This window comes from Aphelocoma coerulescens, assembly GCF_041296385.1.
Source record: "Aphelocoma coerulescens isolate FSJ_1873_10779 chromosome W unlocalized genomic scaffold, UR_Acoe_1.0 ChrW_unloc_scaf_1, whole genome shotgun sequence".
In the NCBI taxonomy this organism is placed as follows: domain Eukaryota; kingdom Metazoa; phylum Chordata; class Aves; order Passeriformes; family Corvidae; genus Aphelocoma; species Aphelocoma coerulescens.
The window spans coordinates 2,484,166-2,505,221 of record NW_027184080.1 but is presented as its reverse complement, the minus strand read 5'-3'; the positions used below and the strand labels follow the sequence as shown (position 1 = coordinate 2,505,221).

General features: G+C 38.6%; 1 protein-coding gene across 1 annotated transcript; it reads left to right on the top strand.

The window, feature by feature from the left end:
• The first annotated feature begins 936 nt into the window (after positions 1-936).
• TMEM161B (transmembrane protein 161B) lies at positions 937-16,956 on the top strand. Its single transcript, XM_069000405.1, has 7 exons — positions 937-988; positions 2,676-2,736; positions 4,053-4,193; positions 8,802-8,915; positions 10,348-10,522; positions 15,365-15,461; positions 16,679-16,956. The coding sequence occupies exons 1-7, from the start codon at positions 937-939 to the stop codon at positions 16,954-16,956; spliced, it is 918 nt and encodes a 305-aa protein (XP_068856506.1).
• Positions 16,957-21,056: the final 4,100 nt, after the last annotated feature.

Here is a 21,056-nt window from a genome sequence, read left to right as displayed (position 1 = left end):
TCAAGGAGGGAATAGAAAAATCAATGTCTGTGTTTTCCTTCAGAAAAAAAGAGAATTATGTGAGGAGGAGCACCTTTTCTACCTTTTCAACATTCTTTTCCCCAAAAGAACAAAAAACTATTAATGTTATATACACAGTATACATATATATGCACTATATATGAGTATTTGTGTGTATGGATGTATGCATGTGTACAAACATGCATTCACATATAGTTAAGCCAAGACTGAGGAAATATTTTAACCAAGATTATTTCAGCAGCAAACATGCAGTGACTTGAAACGTGCTATATTTCTGCCTTTGAACTCTGGATTTTTGTAGTGAAGAATCTTGAATACATCCACTTGGGGTTGTGCATTCTGACAGAACATATATAACTCCACTTCTGCATTTGCCGTTGTGTAGTTTGAGGGAATATTTTTCATCTATCTTGATATTTTACATTGAAGATACAGTTGTCTTATTTTTTGTTTGATATAACTTCTGTAAATTCTTAAAAGTGTGCAAAATTTACATTTAAACTTTGGTTTAATTATTCTCAGGTTGATAGTGAATACTATCGCATTTGGCTATCAGTAAACCAAAATGAAAACAAAATTGTATTCCAGAATAGTGTATTCCTAGCTACCCATTATGTGATTGTGTGCCTGTGCTTATTCAGTTCCTACAATACTGTAAAGCATAATTAACCTGAAATTGGCCAAATACTTATTACTTTTTAAAGCATTTGCATGTCTTAAAACAGTCTTAGTGTAAATGACCAAAATACAGGTTTATAATTAATAAATATAGTTATTTTGCAAACTTGATTTTCCTTGACATTTTTCTTGTATAGTAAGATACTGTTTTCATTGACCACCCATTATTTCATAGTAAAGGATGGAGGTGAAAGATCAGTCTGTGTCACCTTTGGCTTCTTCTTTTTTATGAAAGCAATGGCAATCCTGATTGTGACAGAAAGCTATCTAGAGTTTGGACTCGAATCAGGTAACTCCTTTCTTCAGGGTTTGCAATAGCTCTAGTGATTATATTACCTCAAAAGTTAATTTTAAGCAGCTTAGGTGGTCTTGAGAATATCTGTATTTAAATAAACTCTATATGTAATGCACTTGTAGGAAATATTGCTTTGGAATGTCAGTTCTGAAGGATATCCTGTATATTTTCCTTGCTTTGTTTTAAATGATGTCATCTTTACCTGGGTTGTTTGCTTTGCTAACTATATTTACTTCCCAGTTTTATTTTTAACCCATTTTTGCCTTTGTTGTGGGATGACACTGGCTGGATGCCAAGCAGCCACCAAAGCCGTTCAGTCACTCCCCTCTGCAGCTGGACAGAGAAGAGAAAATTTAACAAGGGGTTCATGGGTTGAGATAAGGACCAGGAGGGATCTCTCATCAAATACCATCACAGACAAAACAGGCTTGAATTAGAGATATGAAGTGAATTTATTGCTAACAAAATCAGAGCAGGATAATGAGAAGTAAAATAAAACCCTTAAAAACACCTTCCCCACCACCCCTCCCTCCTTCCATCTCTACCTCCTGCACCAGTGGAGCAAGGAGGCAGGGAATGGGGGTTATGGTCAGTTCATCACCCAAGGCTTCTCCTGCTGCTCAGGGAGAGGTGTTGTTCCCCTGCTGTACCATGGGGTCCCTCCCACAGGAGACAGTTCTCCATGAACTTCTCCAACGTGAGTCCATCTCATGAGCAACAGTTCTCTGCAAACTGCTGCAACGTGAGTCCATCCCACAGGCAACAGTACCCCTCAGACTGCTACAGCGTGAGTTACTCTTCCACAGGGTGCAGTCCTTCAAGGACAGGCTGCTCCAGCATGGGAGCAGGGCCCCTCTCTCCACAGGTCTCCTATGTGCTCACAGCCTCCTCCAGGCATCCACCTGCTCTGGAACGGGGCTCCTCCACAGGTTGCAGGTGGATGTCTGCATCCCTGTGGCCCTCCATGGGCTGCAGGGGGATATTCTGCTTCACCATGGTGTTCACCACAGGCTGCAGAGGAATCTCAGCTCCAGCGCCTGGAGCACCTCCTTCCCCTCCTTCTCGACTGACCTTGGTGTCTGCATAGTTGTTCTTCTCACATGTTCTCACTCCGCTCTTCTCTGGCTGAAATTAAAACTGTGCAACAACCTTTTTTTTGGTTTATATTTCTTCTTCAATATGTTATCACAGAGGCATTACCACCATTTCTGATTGGCCCAGCCTTGGCCAGCAGCACGTCCATCTTTGGAGCCACCAGAGATTGGCTCTGCTGGACATGGAAGAAGCTTCTAGCAGCTTCTCACAGGAGCCACCCCTGTAGCCCCCCCCCCCCCCCCCCCCCCGCCAAAAACCAGGCCATGCAAAACCAATATACCTTGCATAGTAAAGTCAAGCTCCTCTACTGAAAAAGTTACTTACCTTCTTAAAAATGAATGTTCTACTCAGATTTATGAAATGTACAAATATCAGAAATGTTTTCAAAGACTTAATAATTGAGTTTTATTGCATTGTCACATACTAGTTAGCACATGAAAGAGCTATGCTAGACATAATTTGTTGTTAATAATAATAATGATGCTTGTCAAAAAAATTTTACAGTATGTCCTGTTACCTAGAATTTAAAAAAAAGAGATTTTATATTTGTACTTTGATATTATACATATGATTTATGTCTCTGCAGGATTCTCAAATTTTTCAGAAAGTGCTATGCAGTTTCTTGAAAAGCAGGGTTTGGAATCCCAGTAAGTTTCTGGAAATACACTGGTCTTCATTATGTTGCATTTATAACTGAACCATATGGATTTTCTTAGCAAGCATTTGTCTTGCATGCTTTGCTCTTCTACGCAGTTATAAACTCTGTATTAATGTGAAGAGGTGGATTAATGAAAATGATCCATAAATATTTACCAAGTAACTTAAGTTGCATTTGTGTATTTCCTTTTTATTCCAAAATTATTCCAGTCCATAAAACACAGTTAAAAACTATAAAAGTATTTCTCATGGTACTTCTTAAACAGTCCCTTCAGATTTGAAAAGATTGCTTAAAACAGGAGAAAAGTATATTTTGCAGTTCCTGTGGTATGCAGGAGGATGAGAGTACAAAAGCTACAATAAAAATGGAATTAGGAGTAAATTTTAACTTTTTACTTTCAGTCATGTTTTCAGGCTATAATAGTATTTTCCTCTGGGCGAGCACATCTGCTTGCTACAGTGCATCCAAATTTTGTATAGAGTGACACAGCTTATGATGTTGCTTATATATACAATCACTGTCATAGACAGCCTCTGTGTATTTTAAACGGAATTCTGTTACAGTCCTTGCCTTAAAGCCATGATCTAAAATGCTTGTATGTAGTATGTCATCACTGTGGGAATATAAATTCAAATTTCTTGTTTGGAAATTCTCAAGTATCGTATAAGAATTATAGTATTTTCTTTGTTTGTGAGGAACAGAAGTTTAAAATATATACTTAGATTAATATGTCATTTATAGATATGGATATTTAATGAGAAAGAAACCCTTCATCTGAATCATATGTGTTTCTTAACCTTTCTTTTCTCTGCTTTTCATAAACTATTCTGAATTTACTAATTTCTGTATTAATTTTTCTGTTTGTGTCCATTTCCTTTTAGACATTCACAGTGCTTTGGCTGTTTACAGCAGTGGTTGAGTTGATGATGGTGTCTCTTGGTAGTTTGAATGGCATAACTTAAAAATAAAAATTTTCCTTTGACCAGTTGAAATGTATCTGTTCTTCTATTAAAAGTATGATTGAATTCATTCCACTATCTATTTTTATTGCATAAATTGTAAATCACAATATAAAATTAGCCTTTTTGATGTTTATTTTTGCTCTGATAAAAAATTTAACATCTTGTAGGAAAGAGCTTAGGTTTTGGTTTTCTTATACTGAAGAGCTTTTTATTCTTTTTAGTAAATAAATAGGTGGCTTGCTTGGTTTTTATTTCAATTTGATTAACTGTTAGATACTGTTGATTTGAATGCAGTTTCTGATATCCCCCCCCCCCCATGTTTATTTCCTTTCTTTTCTTTTAGGGGTCCTGTGTCTAAACAAACCTTCAAATTGTTCCTGGCTGTTCTGTGTTCACTTATTGGTGCTTTTTTGACATTCCCTGGCTTGCGACTGGCTCAAATGCATCTTGATGCTCTGAATTTAGCAACAGAAAAAATAACACAGTAAGAAAATATATATACATAGGTATACGCTACTCAGTCTTAAATCTCAGTTTAAGGTCTGAAAATGAAAAAATCAAACAATTAAGAAGGTAGTGGCTGACTAAGAATTCTGTTGCTGCCTGCTTTTCATATCTCCAGAAGATTTGTGACATGCCTCTTTGCGCTCAACCTGACCTCTGCCAATCTATTACATTCTTTGTCTCAAAAGTGGAATATGAGTTAAAGCAGCATTCTTTTTCTTTCCTTGTGTGAGAGATCCACCATGAATGTTTCTACTTCCTGTTTCCTTTCCCCCCAATCTCTTTGGAAATTAAAATGACTGCCTGGAAAAGGAGGTGCAGACACAGATTTTTGTTTTTCTTCTAGATGGGCCTTTGTTAATAAAATTAGGTTAAATGCAAAGAAAAAAACAGAAAGTGAATAGCTTCAGAAAGGCAGTCAAGTTAAAACACATTAAAAGGGAACCTCAGTAATCTAAAACTCAGTAAAAACTTCTGTTAATAAATATCAAATTTAGACTAAGATATAGGAAATGCATTCAATTATTAAAGTGCTAAAATGAAAAGTAAATTTAAATTGTCCTTTAAAGTATCTCAGTATTTCTTACATTATGATCACCCAGAATATATAATAAGTCTCAGACGTTAGTACAAGTTTAAAGGAACATTTTCATTTTCAGCTGTTGTTGAATTTAGAAGTAAAATGTTTTCTTATATTTAACTATTTCTCTTCAGCATTCTCTGGTTGAGGAAACAACTCTAAATGTCTTTCATAGATCATAACCTCTGAATATTTAATGCAGAATAAGGACACAAATTCTGCAGTATAGGCCATTGTGATCATTTAGGTGGGCCACTTTCATAAGAGAACCATTAGATTTTCTCATATGTAAATTATTTCTCCTCAAACTGAAGTGTATTTTTTTCCAAAAAATGCCCTGTTTAAAAAATTAAACTATGTTTAAAATGGATCCTTTACTCTTGGTAAATTGTTAACTAATTACTTTGTATTAGATTTGGGCTCTCATTCTAGATGAATACATCCAATTACAGCTGCAAGCTACTGACTGTTGTATCTGCTGTTAAGCTTCAGTCTGTGTAGACTATCGAGTAACCTCTTAAACTCCTGAGTTTTTAATTTTTATGGTTTTCAACATTTTAAAATTTCTTGTGCCTCTTCTGTAACTATCCTCTAATTTTCCAACATCTATCTTGATCTGGGCACAGGAGAGCTCAGGCAGAAATATAAAATAAAAAGAGTTTTTAAAAATATGTGAATAGCAAAAGGCAGTGCCGAAATAACATTGGCCCATTACAGGATGAGGATGGTCACCTCAAACGGGGACATGGACAAGGCTGAGATGTTGTGCTAGTTTGAAAACAAACCAGTGGGAGGCACCAAGTCAGAATAACAATTTAATGGAAATTAAAGAAAAGGAAAAGAAAGTAAAAGAAAACACTGACAGAGTCAAGATACAACCTGAGTTCCTGTTAGGCAGGGTGGTGGTAGCAGTCTGGTAGAATGGTGGCTGCAGTCCTCTGAAGTGGTGATCCTGTGGTAGAAGGGGTCTGCTCTTCCTCAGAAAGTCCAGTGGTGGCTGTGTAGCTCCTGTCCTCTGGAAATCCAGTGGAAAGAGTGTCTCTGGTGTTCAGAGTCCCAGATTATATCCAGGATGGGATGCTTGGTTCCTCCCTCTGGGTGGAGCATCTCACAATAGGGTAATGAGTCATGAGGCCAAGTGTTGATTAGGCTCATTAACAGAAGATAGTCAGGAGGGAGTTATCTCTGAGTCATGCAGCAGGACAATGATGGGCCATTAACAGCAAGATAGTCTGGGGGAAGGAGGCAAGGAAACACTGCCCCACCTGATTTCAACAGCTCATGAGGATGGTAATAGAATACACCTCAACCCAGGACAGATGTTTAATGCTTTCTTCGCTTCAGTCTTCAACACTGATGATGGGCTCTGGGACCCCCAGAGCACTGAGCTGGAGGACCCTGACTGTGAGAATGATCAACTCCCAGTTGACTCTGAACATGTGTGGGATCTGCTGCTCTGTTTTCCTTAAGAAAAAGAGAGAAAAAAATAACAAAGAGAGAGGAAAATAAAACCCAAGAAAGGCAATCCTCAGGGAGATGGCTGATCTCATCACAAAGCCTCTCTTGATCATTTTTGAGAGGTCTTGGAAATCCAGAGAGGTCTCAGCTGACTGGAAGCTGGCGAACATTGTCCCTATTTTCAAGAAGGGCAAGAAAGAGCCCCCCAGAAACTACATGCCTATCAGTCTCACTTCAGTGCCTGGTAAAATAATGGAAAAGATTATTCTGAGAAGTCTTAAAAAACACATGGAGGACAATGCAGTCATCAGTCATAACCACCACGACTTCATGAGGGGAAAGTCCTGCTTGTCGAACCTGATTTCCTTCTATGACAGGGTAACCCACCTAAGTTGATCTAGGAAAGCCATTAGATGTAATCTTTTTGGACTTCAGGAAAACTTTTGATGCTGTCTCCCACAGGATCCTTCTGGACAAAATGTCCAGCACACAGCTGAATAACTGTATTGCACGATGAGTCAGCAACTGGCTCATGGGTCAGCACAAAGAGTTATAGCAAGTGGGATTATATCAGGATGGCACCAGTCACTAGTGGGGTTCTGCAGGGCTCCATCTTAGGCCCAGTTCTTTTCAACATATTCATTAACTACTTGGACACAGGACTTGAAGGAATACTAAGTAAGTTTGCTGATGACACTAATTTGGGAGGAGCTGTTGACTCCCTTGAGGGCAGAGCCTTGCAGAGAGACCTCGACAAATTAGAGGGATGGACAATCACCAACTGTATGAAGTTTAACAAGGGCAAGTGCCAGAATCTGCACCTGAGATGGGGCAACCCTGGATGTGTGTATAGACTGTGGAACAAGAGACTGGAGAGCAGCTGCAGAAAGGGACCTGGGGTCCTGGTTGATGGCAAGTTGAATATGAGTCAGTAGTGCCCTGGCAGCCAGGAGGGCCAACTGTGTCCTGTCCTGGGGTGCATCAAGCATAGCATCACCAGCTGGTCAAGGGAGTTGATTGTCCCACTCTGCTCTGCACTGGTGTGGCCTCACCTCGAGTCCTGTGTGCAGTTTTGGTCACTGCAATATAAGAAAGACGTTAAGATTAAGGAGCATCTGAAGGAGGGCCATGAGGATGGTGAAGGGTCTGCAGGGGAAGCAGTATGAGGAGTGGCTGAGGTTCACTTGGTTTATTCACCCTGGAGGGACTGAGGGGAGATCTCATTGCGGTCTTCAACATCCTCATGAGGGGAAGTGGAGGGACAGGTGCTGATGTCTTCACTCTCATGACCAGTGATGGGACTCAAGGGAATGGCATGAAGCTGAGTCAGGGGAGGTTTAGGTTGGATATTAGAAAAATTTTCTTCACCCAGAGGGTGGTTGAGCACTGGAACAGGCTTCCCAGGGGAGTGGTCACAGCATCAAGCCTGCCAGAGTTCAAGAAGCATTTGGACAATGCTCTCAGGCACGTGGTTAGATTCTTGGGGGTGTCCTGTGAAGGGACAGAAGTTGGACTTGAGGGTCCTGATGGGTCCCTTCCAACTCTGCATATTCTATGATTCTATAATTACCGAATGGGAGACTTATAGGGACCAGTGACTTAAAAAAATAATTTTAGATTAGGCAAATGATGAATTGCCACCTCAGTAACATGGTCAAAATTACTAACATGAATCTTGCATATATAAATAGGGAATAAAATTTTGGGTAAAATAGAATTAAGATATTCTGGTGTCAATTTTAATTTTGACTGCCTGGTTTTCCTTTAGCAGAATCCTTTTCCATATATATTTTGGAATCCTCTTAATCAATTAATACAGTTTTCCTACACATTCACTCCATTTCCAGAGCCTGCTTCAAGAGTCTTTCAGCCTTTCTACCTTTACTCAAATAAACATAAAGTGGTTCTTGCCACTCTTTGGCACATTCCAGTCCACTAAGGCAATAGGCTGTCTGTCATGGGTCTTAAATGTCATGTCTGTCTTAAATAAGTAGAAGCTTATTTCACAAGTTACTGAAATGCTTTGGACTGCTCCTTAAGCTTCCTAAGTAAAAATCTTCATTAAACTGGATGATCTGACCTGTGAAAAGTGTTTCTTCTAATCTGTTTAGATAATTGAAAATAATCTGAGTACATTTTTAATAAAGAAAAAAATCACTAGTATAGCAACATATTTTCCATAAATATCCATCTAAGATACTCTCTAGACTAAAACAGTAGTAGCTACTGCAGTTTGGTATTATGCCATTGTATGGAAATTTTCAACAACTATGTTTTACTATAGTGTGGTAAAATGCATGTAGTTCCTTTGGTTAGTTTGTTTGAATATCTAAAAAACTTGCTTTTTTTTAAACCACAACCAGTGTGATTTCACAGTATGTAATATTACTGTTTTGTTGAGACTTAAGCCATACTTTAAAAAAGGGAAGTAATCCTCTTATTTACCTTTTCTCCCCTATTGTAAAACTTGTATTACTTTTCTGTACCACCAATTTCAACAGTACAGTAACTGTATTTAATAACTCACTTCCTTTTTTTTTCCTCTTCCAGAACATTGCTGCATATAAACTTCTTGTCTCCTTTACTTATGGTTCTACTGTGGGTAAAACCAATCACTAAGGACTACATTATGAACCCACCTTTGGGCAAAGATAGAATACCTTTGTAAGATTCTCTTTAAAAATTCTTTCTGGGGTATTGAGGCTGAAACCTTAAGTCAAAGTAGTGCCCTGTAAAAGTCATAGCAACAAGGAAAACTTAAAATTGTGGCTGTGACTAGCATCTATCTTGAAAGGTATTGTAGAAGTTCCAACTGAGCTGTAAAGGGCTTCTGTTGTTTAGGAAGAATGAGAATTAGTTGCAGAGTATTGAATCCAATGAAGAATGGTAAGGCAGTGGTTTCCAAAGAGCTGCTATCTTCTGGCATCTCTGCATCAGAGTTCTGCATTGTTCTTCCTAGGGACAGAATACCATGTCATTGCCAGCTTCTAATACCTTACATCTTACTTATTGGTCTAAGAGAGAAGTGATTTCACTGAAGATGATTGAGATACATTGGTATGAGAACTGACCTAAGGTCCTTAGTAATATGAAACTTGTCTTAAAATCTGTGTGTAGGTGAAGTGCATATGAAATTCACTAGCTAAAATATTTTAAAGAATAAAAATGGAAAGAATTTTCAGGAATAATTGTATCTGAAATCAGTATTGTGTAAGTAGCATAGGTAATTGTCATTGTCACTTTAGTAACATAATTCAAAATAGTATTCAAATTGAGCTGAAACTGATATGATTTACTGTCACTTTTATTGCTTTCTAGATCTAAAAGATGCTTCTAAGATAACTGTGATCACTGAACTATTTCATAAAACATTGTAAATATATAATTTTTGTTTCCATTTTACTCTTCAGTTAATGAGAGTTGTGCTATAGCAATGTATCTAAGGCAGTTGGAGATGTTATCTACAACTATATATCAAAAAACTTGTAATTATCTGTAAGAGCCTGCTTTTTAGTGTCCTCTTTTTGTTACTCAAAAATTCAAGCATTTAAGTGTTGTTTGCAAACAAATGGGTAGTAATTTGGATCTAATGCTGTAATAGGGCCCACCAAGCTGCTCTATCACTCCTCCTCTTCAACTAGACAGGGCAGAAAAATATGATGAAAGACTTGTGGGTTGAGATAAGGACAAGGAGATCACTCAGCAATTACCATCATGGGCAAAACAGACTCGACTCAGGGAAATTAATTTAATTTATTGCCAATTAAACAAAGGGTAGGATAATGAGAAATAAGAACAAATCTAAAAACACCTTCCCTCTGCTCTTCCCTTCTTCCCAGGCTCAACTTCACTCCCAAATTCTCTACCTCCTTCCCCAGGAAAGACAGAGGGACATGGAATGAGGGATTCCAGTCAGTTCATAACACTTCCTCTCTGCCACTTCTTCCTCCTCACACTCTTCCCCAGCTTCACCATGGGATACCACACACAGAGACAATCCTTTGCAACCTTCTCCTTTTCCTTACAAATGATGCAAACAAATAACTCTGTAGGGGTAGGTGACCTTTAGAAAAAAACATTGCCCTTTTATCCACAGAATGTCTGAAGATACATTTGACACCATGCGGTTGTGGATTATAATCCTGTTGTGTGCTTTACGGTTGGTTTTGATGCGCAGTCACTTACAGGCCTATCTGAATTTAGCCCAGAAATGTGTGGATCAGATGAAAAAGGAAGCTGGCAGAATAAGTACAAATGATTTACAAAAAATGGTAAGTATAACTGCACTAAGGTTGCATATGTTTGGGTGCTCTGTGCAAATGCTTTTCATAGAAAAACATAAATGTCTGGTTGTTGGAGAATGGATTTATTGGGATCAATAAAGGAGCTGTGCAAGCTATTAAGCTGAAGGGTTTTTGGGCCTGAGTGCATGAGACACTTTCTGTGGGAAAGTCTCTGTGAAAAGCAAAACAGTTCCAGCCTGAGAAATTTCAGGGAGTAACGTACTTGCAGGTGTGATATCTAGGAGTATAAGGGAGGCAAGGGCAAGATTCCTTTGAACATAACAAGATTGTGGAAGACTGCCAATGTAGTCTGATTGTGTAGAAATAGAAAAATGTCCTGATAAGTAAGCCCCTTAGAAGCTAACAAACTGGTATACTATTTAAGTGCCTCGAGACTGCTAATAAATCAGAGTTTAGTTTTCAACCATATTGGCTGATGTCAGTTCTTCTCCCCCCGCCGGGGATCCGAGCTCCCCGTCCTGCCGTGGCTTCCGACCTCTGGCTTCTTACATCTGGTTTGTTGTCTTCCTTGGCACCAGAACTGAAATTTGAATGAAGCTTCCTAAACTATATCCTTTATAAAAATAATACCATTACAACAAAATTCTGCAACGCAAAATATGCAAAGATACATCATCCATATTATTCAGATGATTTGTTTCTCCTTTGTTCTAAGAGATCCCACCATAAAGAATTTTTTACAAATATCTTGGCAAGTCTTATGTTTGTCTTGATGAGGGTTTCTGTTCAGCATGAATTGAGTTTGAATTTGTCAGAAGGATGATCCAGGAAACTACAGGCCTGTCAGGCTAAGCTTGATTCTGGGCAAGGTTATGGAAGAAATCCTCCTGAGTTCCATTGCATGGCACATGCCAGACAACCAGGGGATTAAGCCCAGACAACATGGACTTACGAAAGGAAGGTCCTGCATGACCAACTTGATCTCCTTCTAGGACAAAGTGACCGGCTTAGTAGGTGAGGGAAAGACTATGGATGTTGTCTATCTAGACTTCAGTAAAGCATTTGACACCATATCCCACAGCATCCTCCTAGAAAAACTGTCTGCTCTCAGCTTGGATGGGTGGACCTTTTGATGGGTAAAAAACTGGCTGGATGGCTAGGCCCAGAGTTGTGGTGAATGGAGCTAAATTCAGTTGGGACCAATCGCTAGCGATGTTCCCCAGGGCTCAGTTTTGGGGCCAGTCCTATTTAACATCTTTCTTGATCACCTGGATGTGGGGATTGAGCGCAGAAAATTTGCAGATGACACCAAGTTATGTGGGAGTGTTGATCTGCTCGAGGGTAGGACAGGCTCAATCAATGGGCTAAGGACAAATGCATGAGGTTCAATAAGGCTAAGTGCCAGGTCCTGCACTTGGGTCACAGCAAACCCATGTAGCACTACAGGCTGGGGGAGAAGTGGTTTCAGGGCTGTTGGGCAGAAAGGGACTTGGGGGTGCTGGTTGCCAGCTAGCTCACTATGAGCCAGCGTGTGCCCAGGTGGCCAAGAAATTCAATGGCATCTTGGCCTCTATCAAGAATAGTGTAGCCAGCAGGACGAGGGAAGTGATTGTCCCCATGTACTCGTCACTGGTGAGGCCACACCTCGAGTACTGTGCTCAGTTTTGGGCCCCTCACTTCATAAAGGATATTGAGGTGCTGGAATGTGTCCAGAGAAGGGCAACAAGGCTCGTGAAGGGTCTAGAAAACGTCTTATGAGGAACAGCAGCTGAGGGAGCTGGGTTTGTTTAGGAGAGGCTCAGGGAGGACCTCATAGCTCTCTACAACTACCTGAAAGGAGGTTGTAGTGAGGTGGGGGCTGGTGGCTTCTCCTGTGCCTGCAGTGAGAGAACAAGAGGTAATGGCCTTAAACTGAGACAAGGGAGAGTCAGATTAGATATTAGAAAAAAAAAAATTCACTGTTAGGGTGGTCAGGCATTGAAATAGGTTGCCCAAGGAGGTCATGGAGTCACCATCCCTGGAGGTATTCAAGAGGCATCTGGATCTGGCACTGGGTGATGTGGTTTAGTGGTTTAAGGGTTACAGTGGCAGTGCTGGGTGGACAGGTGGACTTGATGGTCTTGAAGGTCTCTTCCAACCTTGATAATTCTATGATTCTATGAGACTTAGAAGTGTATAGGATAAATGGTGTTTTCTTAGCTACAGTGTCATACATGAAATCCCTATTTGTGCTTGGTCTTTGCATATTAAGTGCTTTAATTAATTTGAGCTTAATATTTTTAAATTGAATGTTAAAATTAACCCATCAGCCCAGGTACACAGATCAAGTTTTTATGGTCTTCCTGTGTTTACTGTATACTTTTACAAGTGTTTTAAGATGTGTTGGATGTATTTTTTTATGTTTTACTTGTACCTTGGTTTCAAGGCAGATTTTAAAAACCCCAGTTGCAACAAACAGCCCAGCCCCATAGCCATACCCCCGTAAGCTCCATGACTCTTATCTCAACTAATACCACCCCTCTGACAAGGAGGAGCCATTGGTTGACAGAGGTAATCCGTCAAAGGGAAAACACCAATCACCTTATACTGTGGGCAGACTGTGGGCGGAGCAAAAGCTATAAAGGTGCAAGAGAAAGACACGCCCACTCTCATTTCCCCTTCCCCTCCAGCTTGCTAAGTTCAGTGCTGGAGAAACCTACTCCTTTTCAGGGGCCTTTAGAAATATATATATATTTCTTTTTGACCAGCCTAGCACTGCAAGTTTTTTTTTCTCTACCTGAGGTTCAGAGCTGCCTAAGCCTGAAGCTCCTGAATCCCTGCGCTCCTGGGGCATACCTCCTGAGCCACTAGGATCCCAAATTTTTATATTTTGTTAATTTTTGCAATTTTTCAATTTTTCTGTTTTAATAAATTGTTTTAATTTCTACAAAGAGTTGTCTCATTCCTCACATACAGCATGGAAAAGCAAGTAAAATTTAGATAGAAGGGCAAAATGTTGTTACCTAATCCCAACTGTAATTGTTAAATTTGGGCAAAATTTAAGATAGAATAGTTATATGTTGGGATAAAATAAGACATGTTTAGTTCTGTGAGACCACTCTCAAATGCATTAGCCTAGATATGAAACCATCTGTGCATCTTGGTACTGTGGCAAGTGATAAAAAGGAAAGATTTACTTGAGGGCCTTTTTTTAAAGCAAAGCAATAGAGCCAGCAAACAGAGGAAATCGATAGAAAATTGTAAGCTTGATATGGAGTCATTATGTGTTTCCTGCAAAATAAACTTATTTCTAGTGTTGCATGATAGCGGTGCCTGATAATCTTTCTGAGTCAGGGTGTATTCCAGAAGGAATATTGCAATATGCCGTAGGACAAAGCTTCCTCTCGGTTTTTAGAGCATCACTACTATAATCTTGTCTTTGTTATTTCATATATGTAGTAACATACCAAGTGACTGGCACTGGACTTCAAAAAAAGTTAGGAAGTACAACTATCAGCAGTTGTTTATGAGAGAACTGTTCTAGTTGTGAATGCATAGTTTTAGTTTTGGGAGTTTTCATCTCACTGATTAAATGTATGTGGTGTTTCCTAAATCCATTTATCCAGTACTTTGAAAAACTTTAAGAAGCTCAGGGCCACTAAATATAATCCTATCTGGTTTTACTAGCCATGCCTGCTTTCTTTTCTTCTGGTACTTTTGCCAGTAAAGTCTTTCCTATCTGTTTTCCTACAGTGATCATTGCTTTTTTTTTTATTTGCTTTTTTCATCATACACCATCAATTATCTTAAAATATTTTGTCTCATTCTTTTTCTTCTGTCAATGTTTTACTGCTTATTTTTGCATTTTAGTTTTCTGATTCTTGATCATCTCAAAGCCCTTTGAGGCTTCAAAGCTATCTTTAAAAAAAGTCAGGTGTGCCTTCATCTTTTTTTGCCACCCTGCATTGTGTTATTTTCTAAAACCCAGTGAACTTTTACTGCTTGTTTGCTATTCATTTGGGATATAGTTTAGTGGTGAACAGAGTGGTGCTGGGTGAACAGTTGGATTCAATGACCTTAGAGGTCTTTTCCAACCTTAATGATTCTATGATTCTATTGATTCAATTACTTTTTTATCTTCTTCATTTGATCTAGCCTTTTAGGTCAACAGCTTATGTAAAATATGTAATGTAGCAATCTTGAGAAAGCTGGAACGGATTGGGAATGGGGAAGGGATAAATCTGAGTGGTTCTAAATGAACCATAATGTGTACCTGAAATGAAGATCATTTAAATGCTTTGTTACTGATGAACTGCGAATGAAAATTCCTCGTCATTGTTTTTAAAGTACTGGTTTTATCCGTTTTGAGATCTTGCAAATATCTCACTTTGAAAAGGGACTACGATATTAACCAAAGTTTCATTTACCTTTGATCAGGCTTTGGACTGTTTCTACAGTCACAGTACTGCATTTTTGAAATGGGATTTAGTTTGTAAATCACTTAGCATAATCATATATTTAGCTTTGAGATGGCTCACAAAATTCTAGTGTATTCAAATATGAATATTTGAATTATAGCATTCAGTTTGGATAAGCAAAATTGCTCTTGTTTGTATTAATAGAACCACTACTTTTAATTATTTTCTTTCAGCAATTCCTTTTGGGATTGTAAGTGTCCTGAAACTAGAATTCATTATAGGAACCTTCATTAGGTCTTTTGAAGACAATATATCACATACTAAAATATGCTATAAAACTTGTAAAATAGGGGGGAGTTTTGCATAAGAACTGGTTTTTTTTTTTATTAATTGCTTTTTTTTCCTGAACAGATGCATAAACGTTTGCTTTGATCACCCAGAACTCATGGATTACTCTTTTCTATTTTCCCAGGTGGCTCGGGTATTCTATTATCTTTGTGTAATTGCACTGCAGTATATTGCACCCCTGGTAATGGTCCTTCACTCAACTCTGCTTTTGAAAACACTAGGTAGGCAAAATTTGATGAACAAAACTGTTCTATTCAATATCGGACATTTATATTTTCAGTCTCCTGAAGAAAATTAGAATCTAGTCCAACCCTCCTGCTCAAGCAGAGTCAGCTACATCGGGTTGCCCAGGACTGTGTCCAGTTGGGTTTTGAGTATCTCAGAGGAGGGAGAATCTACAACCTCTCTGGGCAACCTGTTCTAGTGTTTGACCACCCTCACAGTAAAAAAAGTGTTTTCTTGTGTTCTCATGGAATATTCTGTGCTTTAATTTGTGCCCATTGCCTCTTATCCATCAATGGGCAGTACTGAGAAGAGCCTGGCTCCCTCTTCTTCATTGCCTCCCATCAGGTATTTATATGGAGTAATAAGATCCCCCCTTGGGCCTTCTCTCCTCCAGACTCAATAGTCCCAGCTCTCTCAACCTCTCCTCATATGAAAGATGCTCCAGTACCTTCATTATCTTTTTGGCCCTGAGATGGACTGTCTGCAAGTATGTCCATGTACTGGGAAAACCAGAACTGGACACAGAATTCCAGGTGTGACATCACCAGAGCTGAATACACAGGAAGGCTCACCTTGACCTGTTGGCAAACAGCTGATAAACAGCATATAAGCTGTGCTCTTCTCTTGCTGCTTTTGACATCTTTCAACAATGAGCTGTATAAAGCATTGTTTATTTAACTTTATGGATATCTGGTAATTTTTTTTCAATACTTCAAACTTTAGTGAACTTTTTGGACAGAAATTGTAAGGTGTGGGGTTTATTTCATTATTGGGAGATCTGATGTCACTGTTTTTTTCTTTCTTTTGAGGGATGTCTTTCACAGTTTACCATGCAATACCAGCATTCATTTTGCCGAATGTGAACAGAAAGAAATAGGCATTATTAGTCTGTGATTCATTCCATTGTAAAATAGGCATCTACATCTGGTGAGATGAGTCACACTCAGCACTGATAGGGTCCCAAGGCAACTGATTCATATGTAAAAATTAGGATGTCAAAAGGTAAGGTGAATCCTACCCTGATATCTTACTAGTATTATCAGAAAGCTATGTGGATGGACACAATTAGCATTTATTAATTTATAAGTAAAATTATGCAATTTTTTTTTGTTGTTTGACAAATATATATAAGCTGATTATTAAGTTGCTAGAAATAACAGAACTTAAAATCTAATTCTACAAGTATCTTATATGTTACTCTGTTTTTTAACAGGTAATTATTCTTGGGGCATCTACCCAGAATCTAATTCTGACACTGCAGTAGAAAACAATCTGCTTCCCAGTTCAGTTTCTTCTGAGTCTCCATCTGTTGATGGAAAGACAAAAATAACTGTAGTGCAAATAGCAGTGGCTTTGGGAAGCCTAAAAAATATTTTCACTCCTCTCCTATTCCGAGGACTCTTGTCTTTCCTCACCTGGTGGATTGCTGCTTGTCTTTTTTCCATAAGCCTCTTTGGGCTTTTCTATTATCAGTACCTGACTGTTGCATAAACTGATCAACCGATGAAGCAAGTATGAGATCAAATTCTAGATAGAAACCCAAGTACCCAAGAGGAGATGAAGAAAAAACTGTATATTAAGAAAAAACATATCAGCATTTATTCTTAAACACTTATTCTGTGTTCTCAGGGTGATTATTCTTTATAATGTTTAAAATTACAACTGGATTTGTTACTTTTTGTTACTGAAATGGTAGGTAACTAATTGAATTATGGTACTGGGATTGACTGACATTATTGTGTGGTGGGTATTAGTGGACATGTTGAAAAGATAACACTTCAGAGTATATATTTTCCATAAACAGCAAGCCTCCCTCAAAATTCTGTATTTTAAGAATCAAGAGTCAGTGAATGAACTGTCAGTAGGGTACCATTTATGTAAATGGTGGCTGCCTAGTAAGCAAAATCTTGAAACAGCCATACAGTGAAACACTAGGGGGTTTTAAAAAAGCTGTTGGATAGCTCTTGATCACCTTTCTCCAAGAAAAATGGAATAATCCAACAGGACAAGGGAGATACTGTATATTACAGTGACAAAAGTTGTACAAAAATTTAAATTTAACACAGGAATAAATATGTGAACCTGGCAGGTATTGCTGCCTAAATATATGCATTAATGCTTGTGCAGTAAGAAGGTGTCCTGGGGTGACTGTATGATACTGTATTCCCTATCGTCTGCCCTGTGCCAGACATGAATCCTGTGCTTTTCTGTACCTTTAAGAGAGAGGGGGGAGAGCCGGTGGAATTCCTTCGGCTCTGCGTTCAAAACACAGATAGGCTCGCTGGCTTCTGCTGCCCGGCTGCTCCACTTCTGCAGCAGGGAAGAGAGTTACATTCCTTTTGCTTTTTAGCTAGTTTCATGTTTGTTAGCTAAAGTACGGAGCCCTGGGACTTTGGCGTCTTCTTCTTCTCTTCTGGAACTGTTCAGAACACCAGAACATCAGAACTTCACTGGGAGGCCTTTCCACCAAGGCCCAGAGGGGCCCACGCCAAACCCCAGCTCCGGAGAGGAGAAAGCCACACCCACAAAGGACTCGGAAATCTACCCCGTTCTCACCACAGTGAGAGGTTTCATTATTTAGCATTATTCTTTTTTTTTTCCTGATCCTGTGTGCACTTTACTTGTTAAATAAATAGGTTTTTTTAACTTTCCTCCAAGGAAATTTCTTTCTGAACCTGTTGGGGAGGGGTGGCTGTAACCTGCCTTCTATCAGAGGACGTTCATTGAGGATGTTCCTCCAAATTTGTCTCAAATCGGGACAGAAGGGTGTAATAAATATTATTTCAGTCCTTGCAGTAATTTTGAAGTAATGGCCATGGGGGGCATCTGGGTCTTTTGAATTTCTTCTTGTCAGGTAATGGATAAATTCCATTGAAATAGCAAAATAATTGAAGTAGATTACTGACACCAGTCAATTATTTAAAAATAAAATTGTTTAATCCCGCTGATTGATGTATCTGCTTAATGTTCATTTAAATATATATTATATATAAAATATATATTATATATAAAATATATATATTAAATCTATTGAATATTGAATCTTTATTTTAAATTGCTAAATGTATGTTACATAGCAGTGGGACAGGGATATATGTGTATCTAGTAATTTCAAGATCCCTTTTAATTTTTTTTATAGTTCACTTCAAAGGGCTATTTGGTTTTGGTGCCTCTATAAAGCTACTTACCTATATTAAAAAACCTGTTAATCTTGATGTTTCTGCTCTTTCACATCATCATCTTTTGTCAGTCTAATCTGTGTTAACTTGGTTTTATAGTAATAACTAATAACTTTTGACTTCAGAAATAGATTTTCCGTATAATAAAGAAAATTTAGTAAGGAGGAGTAAAGCATTAACTTTACAAATTTTGTTTATTTGGAAGGATAGATCTTAAACAATAATGACATTTTTTCACAATTCATATAATCAGAAAACAGGAATGGCAATTTATATGCAGTAGCTTTTTAAAAAAGATAATATCACGCTGTTTAATATTAGTCGGGGGTTTGTTACTGTTTTTTTTACTCATGAATTTCTGTAAAGCCTTGGCATATAATAAGCATTTATAAATGGAAAAGCTTAACAAATATTTAATCCATCGCAAACTACCATATCGGAAAACAAACTGTCAGTGAATGTAGAAAATGAAAGATTTAAGATGGTGATAAACTGTCTTGTTATACTGAATGTTTTTAAGCTATTTATTAATTTATTAAATTGCACTTACTGATACAAGGAAAATATGTATATACACCATCTTTTACCTTCTGCATGCATTCGGGATATCTGAGAACAACTAGCATGATTTTTGCAGTTTCATTGCAGTATAGTATTTTAGTGCTACAGGTACTGTAAGCTCTGTTTTTCACACTATCTTTTTGTAACTGATGGTGACAAATGTTCAACTGTGTGAATTGGCCTAAAGAATATTTGACTTTATAGATTCATATCTTGAAACATTCCTAGGAAATGTCATTCAGGCCAATAGAATGTCAAAATATGATGGGTCCAGAAATATTGGATCGACTTTCTGTTAGTTTGAAATATATGATTATTAATGGAATTAATAAAGCCAGCCTTTAAGTTACAGACAGTTACATTATAGTTAGATATCCATGGTTAATATTTTGTACAGGAAAATGATAAAACATAGTGCAGTTTCTTGTGAACTTGGCCCAGTAAGCTCATTAGATTAGATGTAACCTATTATTGCAATCTGAAGGATAGAAAGGAATGTTAGATACTAGAGAAAGCTTTAAAATACTGCTAAGTGACAGAGTTTCTGTTGCCATAGATATTTATTCAGACAGTTCATAACTGAAAGTGTCCTGGGTTGAGGTGTATTCTATTACCATCCTCATGAGCCGTTGAAATCAGGTGGGGCAGTGTTTTCCTTGCCTCCTCCCCCCAGACTATCTTTCTGTTAATGGCCCATCATTGTCCTGCTGCATGACTCAGAGATAACTCCCTCCAGACTATCTTCTGTTAATGAGCCTAATCAACACTTGGCCTCATGACTCATTACCCTATTGTGAGATGCTCCACCCAGAGGGAGGAACCAAGCATCCCATCGTGGATATAATCTGGGACTCTGAGCACCAAAGATACTGGCTCCACTGGATTTCCAGAGGACAGGAGCTACACAGCCACCACTGGACTTTCTGAGGAAGAGCAGACCCCTTCTACTACAGGATCAGCACTTCAGAGGACTGCAGCCACCATTCCACCAGACTGCTACCACTATCCTGCCTAATAGGGACTCAGGTTGTATCTTGACTCTGTCAGTGTTTTCTTTTACTTTCTTTTCCTTTTCTTTAATTTCCATTAAATTGTTATTCTGACTTGGTGCCTCTCACTGGTTTGTTTTCAAACTAGTACAGAAAGTGAGCTATGGTTATATAAAATATAATTCAGCAAAGGTAATTGATTGTGTGTGTGTGTTGGGGTCTCTTCCCCCCGCCATGTAGCCCTGGGAGAGGGGCCCTGAGGGGGAAGACACAGGGTTTCCCTGCCCCTGGTCAGCCTCGTTCCCCATTGGTTGTTTTGTGTTTCCCTGCACGGGCAAGGACCCTCAGCCCAGACTGTGAGAGTTCCTCGGCAGTGCCCCAGCCATGCGGCTGGGGAAATAAACCTCTCTGAAACATCTACCAAGAATCTGTTCAAATATATTTCTTTTCCACTGAACTCCTGGTTTGATATATGCATGTTGCAGAATCCCCACTGTGACAAATGGTGGTGAATTGAGAGCAGAACGATCCCCGATCCCTAAGGACAGCAACTGATTTGTGAGTAAACTCTGGATTTCTCTTCTTGTTTTTGTTCTGCTGTTCCATCTCTAACTTATGAAGGAACGGTGGAAAGACTCTTGGCTCTCCGAGCCACATATGGACATTTATCTTAAACTTGAAAAGATTCTTGAACAGCAATTTGTAAATTTTAGCTTGATTCAAGCTCAAAATAAACTGAAACACTTCCTGGCAGGGTTGTTTAAGAACTTTTTCTATGTTTCTTGGGATTTAATTCTTACCAAGGACTTTTGGAACACCGCTTGGACACAGTTAATATTTGAGTCAAAATATATGCCAATGG

Excerpts from the sequence above, each read along its gene's own strand:
- TMEM161B (XM_069000405.1), top strand. The coding sequence starts at position 937 with ATGGCAATCCTGATTGTGACAGAAAGCTATCTAGAGTTTGGACTCGAA. Across the intron at positions 989-2,675 it reads AGAGTTTGGACTCGAATCAG|GATTCTCAAATTTTTCAGAA; the intron begins GTAACTCCTTTC and ends ATGTCTCTGCAG. Across the intron at positions 8,916-10,347 it reads GGCAAAGATAGAATACCTTT|AATGTCTGAAGATACATTTG; the intron begins GTAAGATTCTCT and ends TTTTATCCACAG.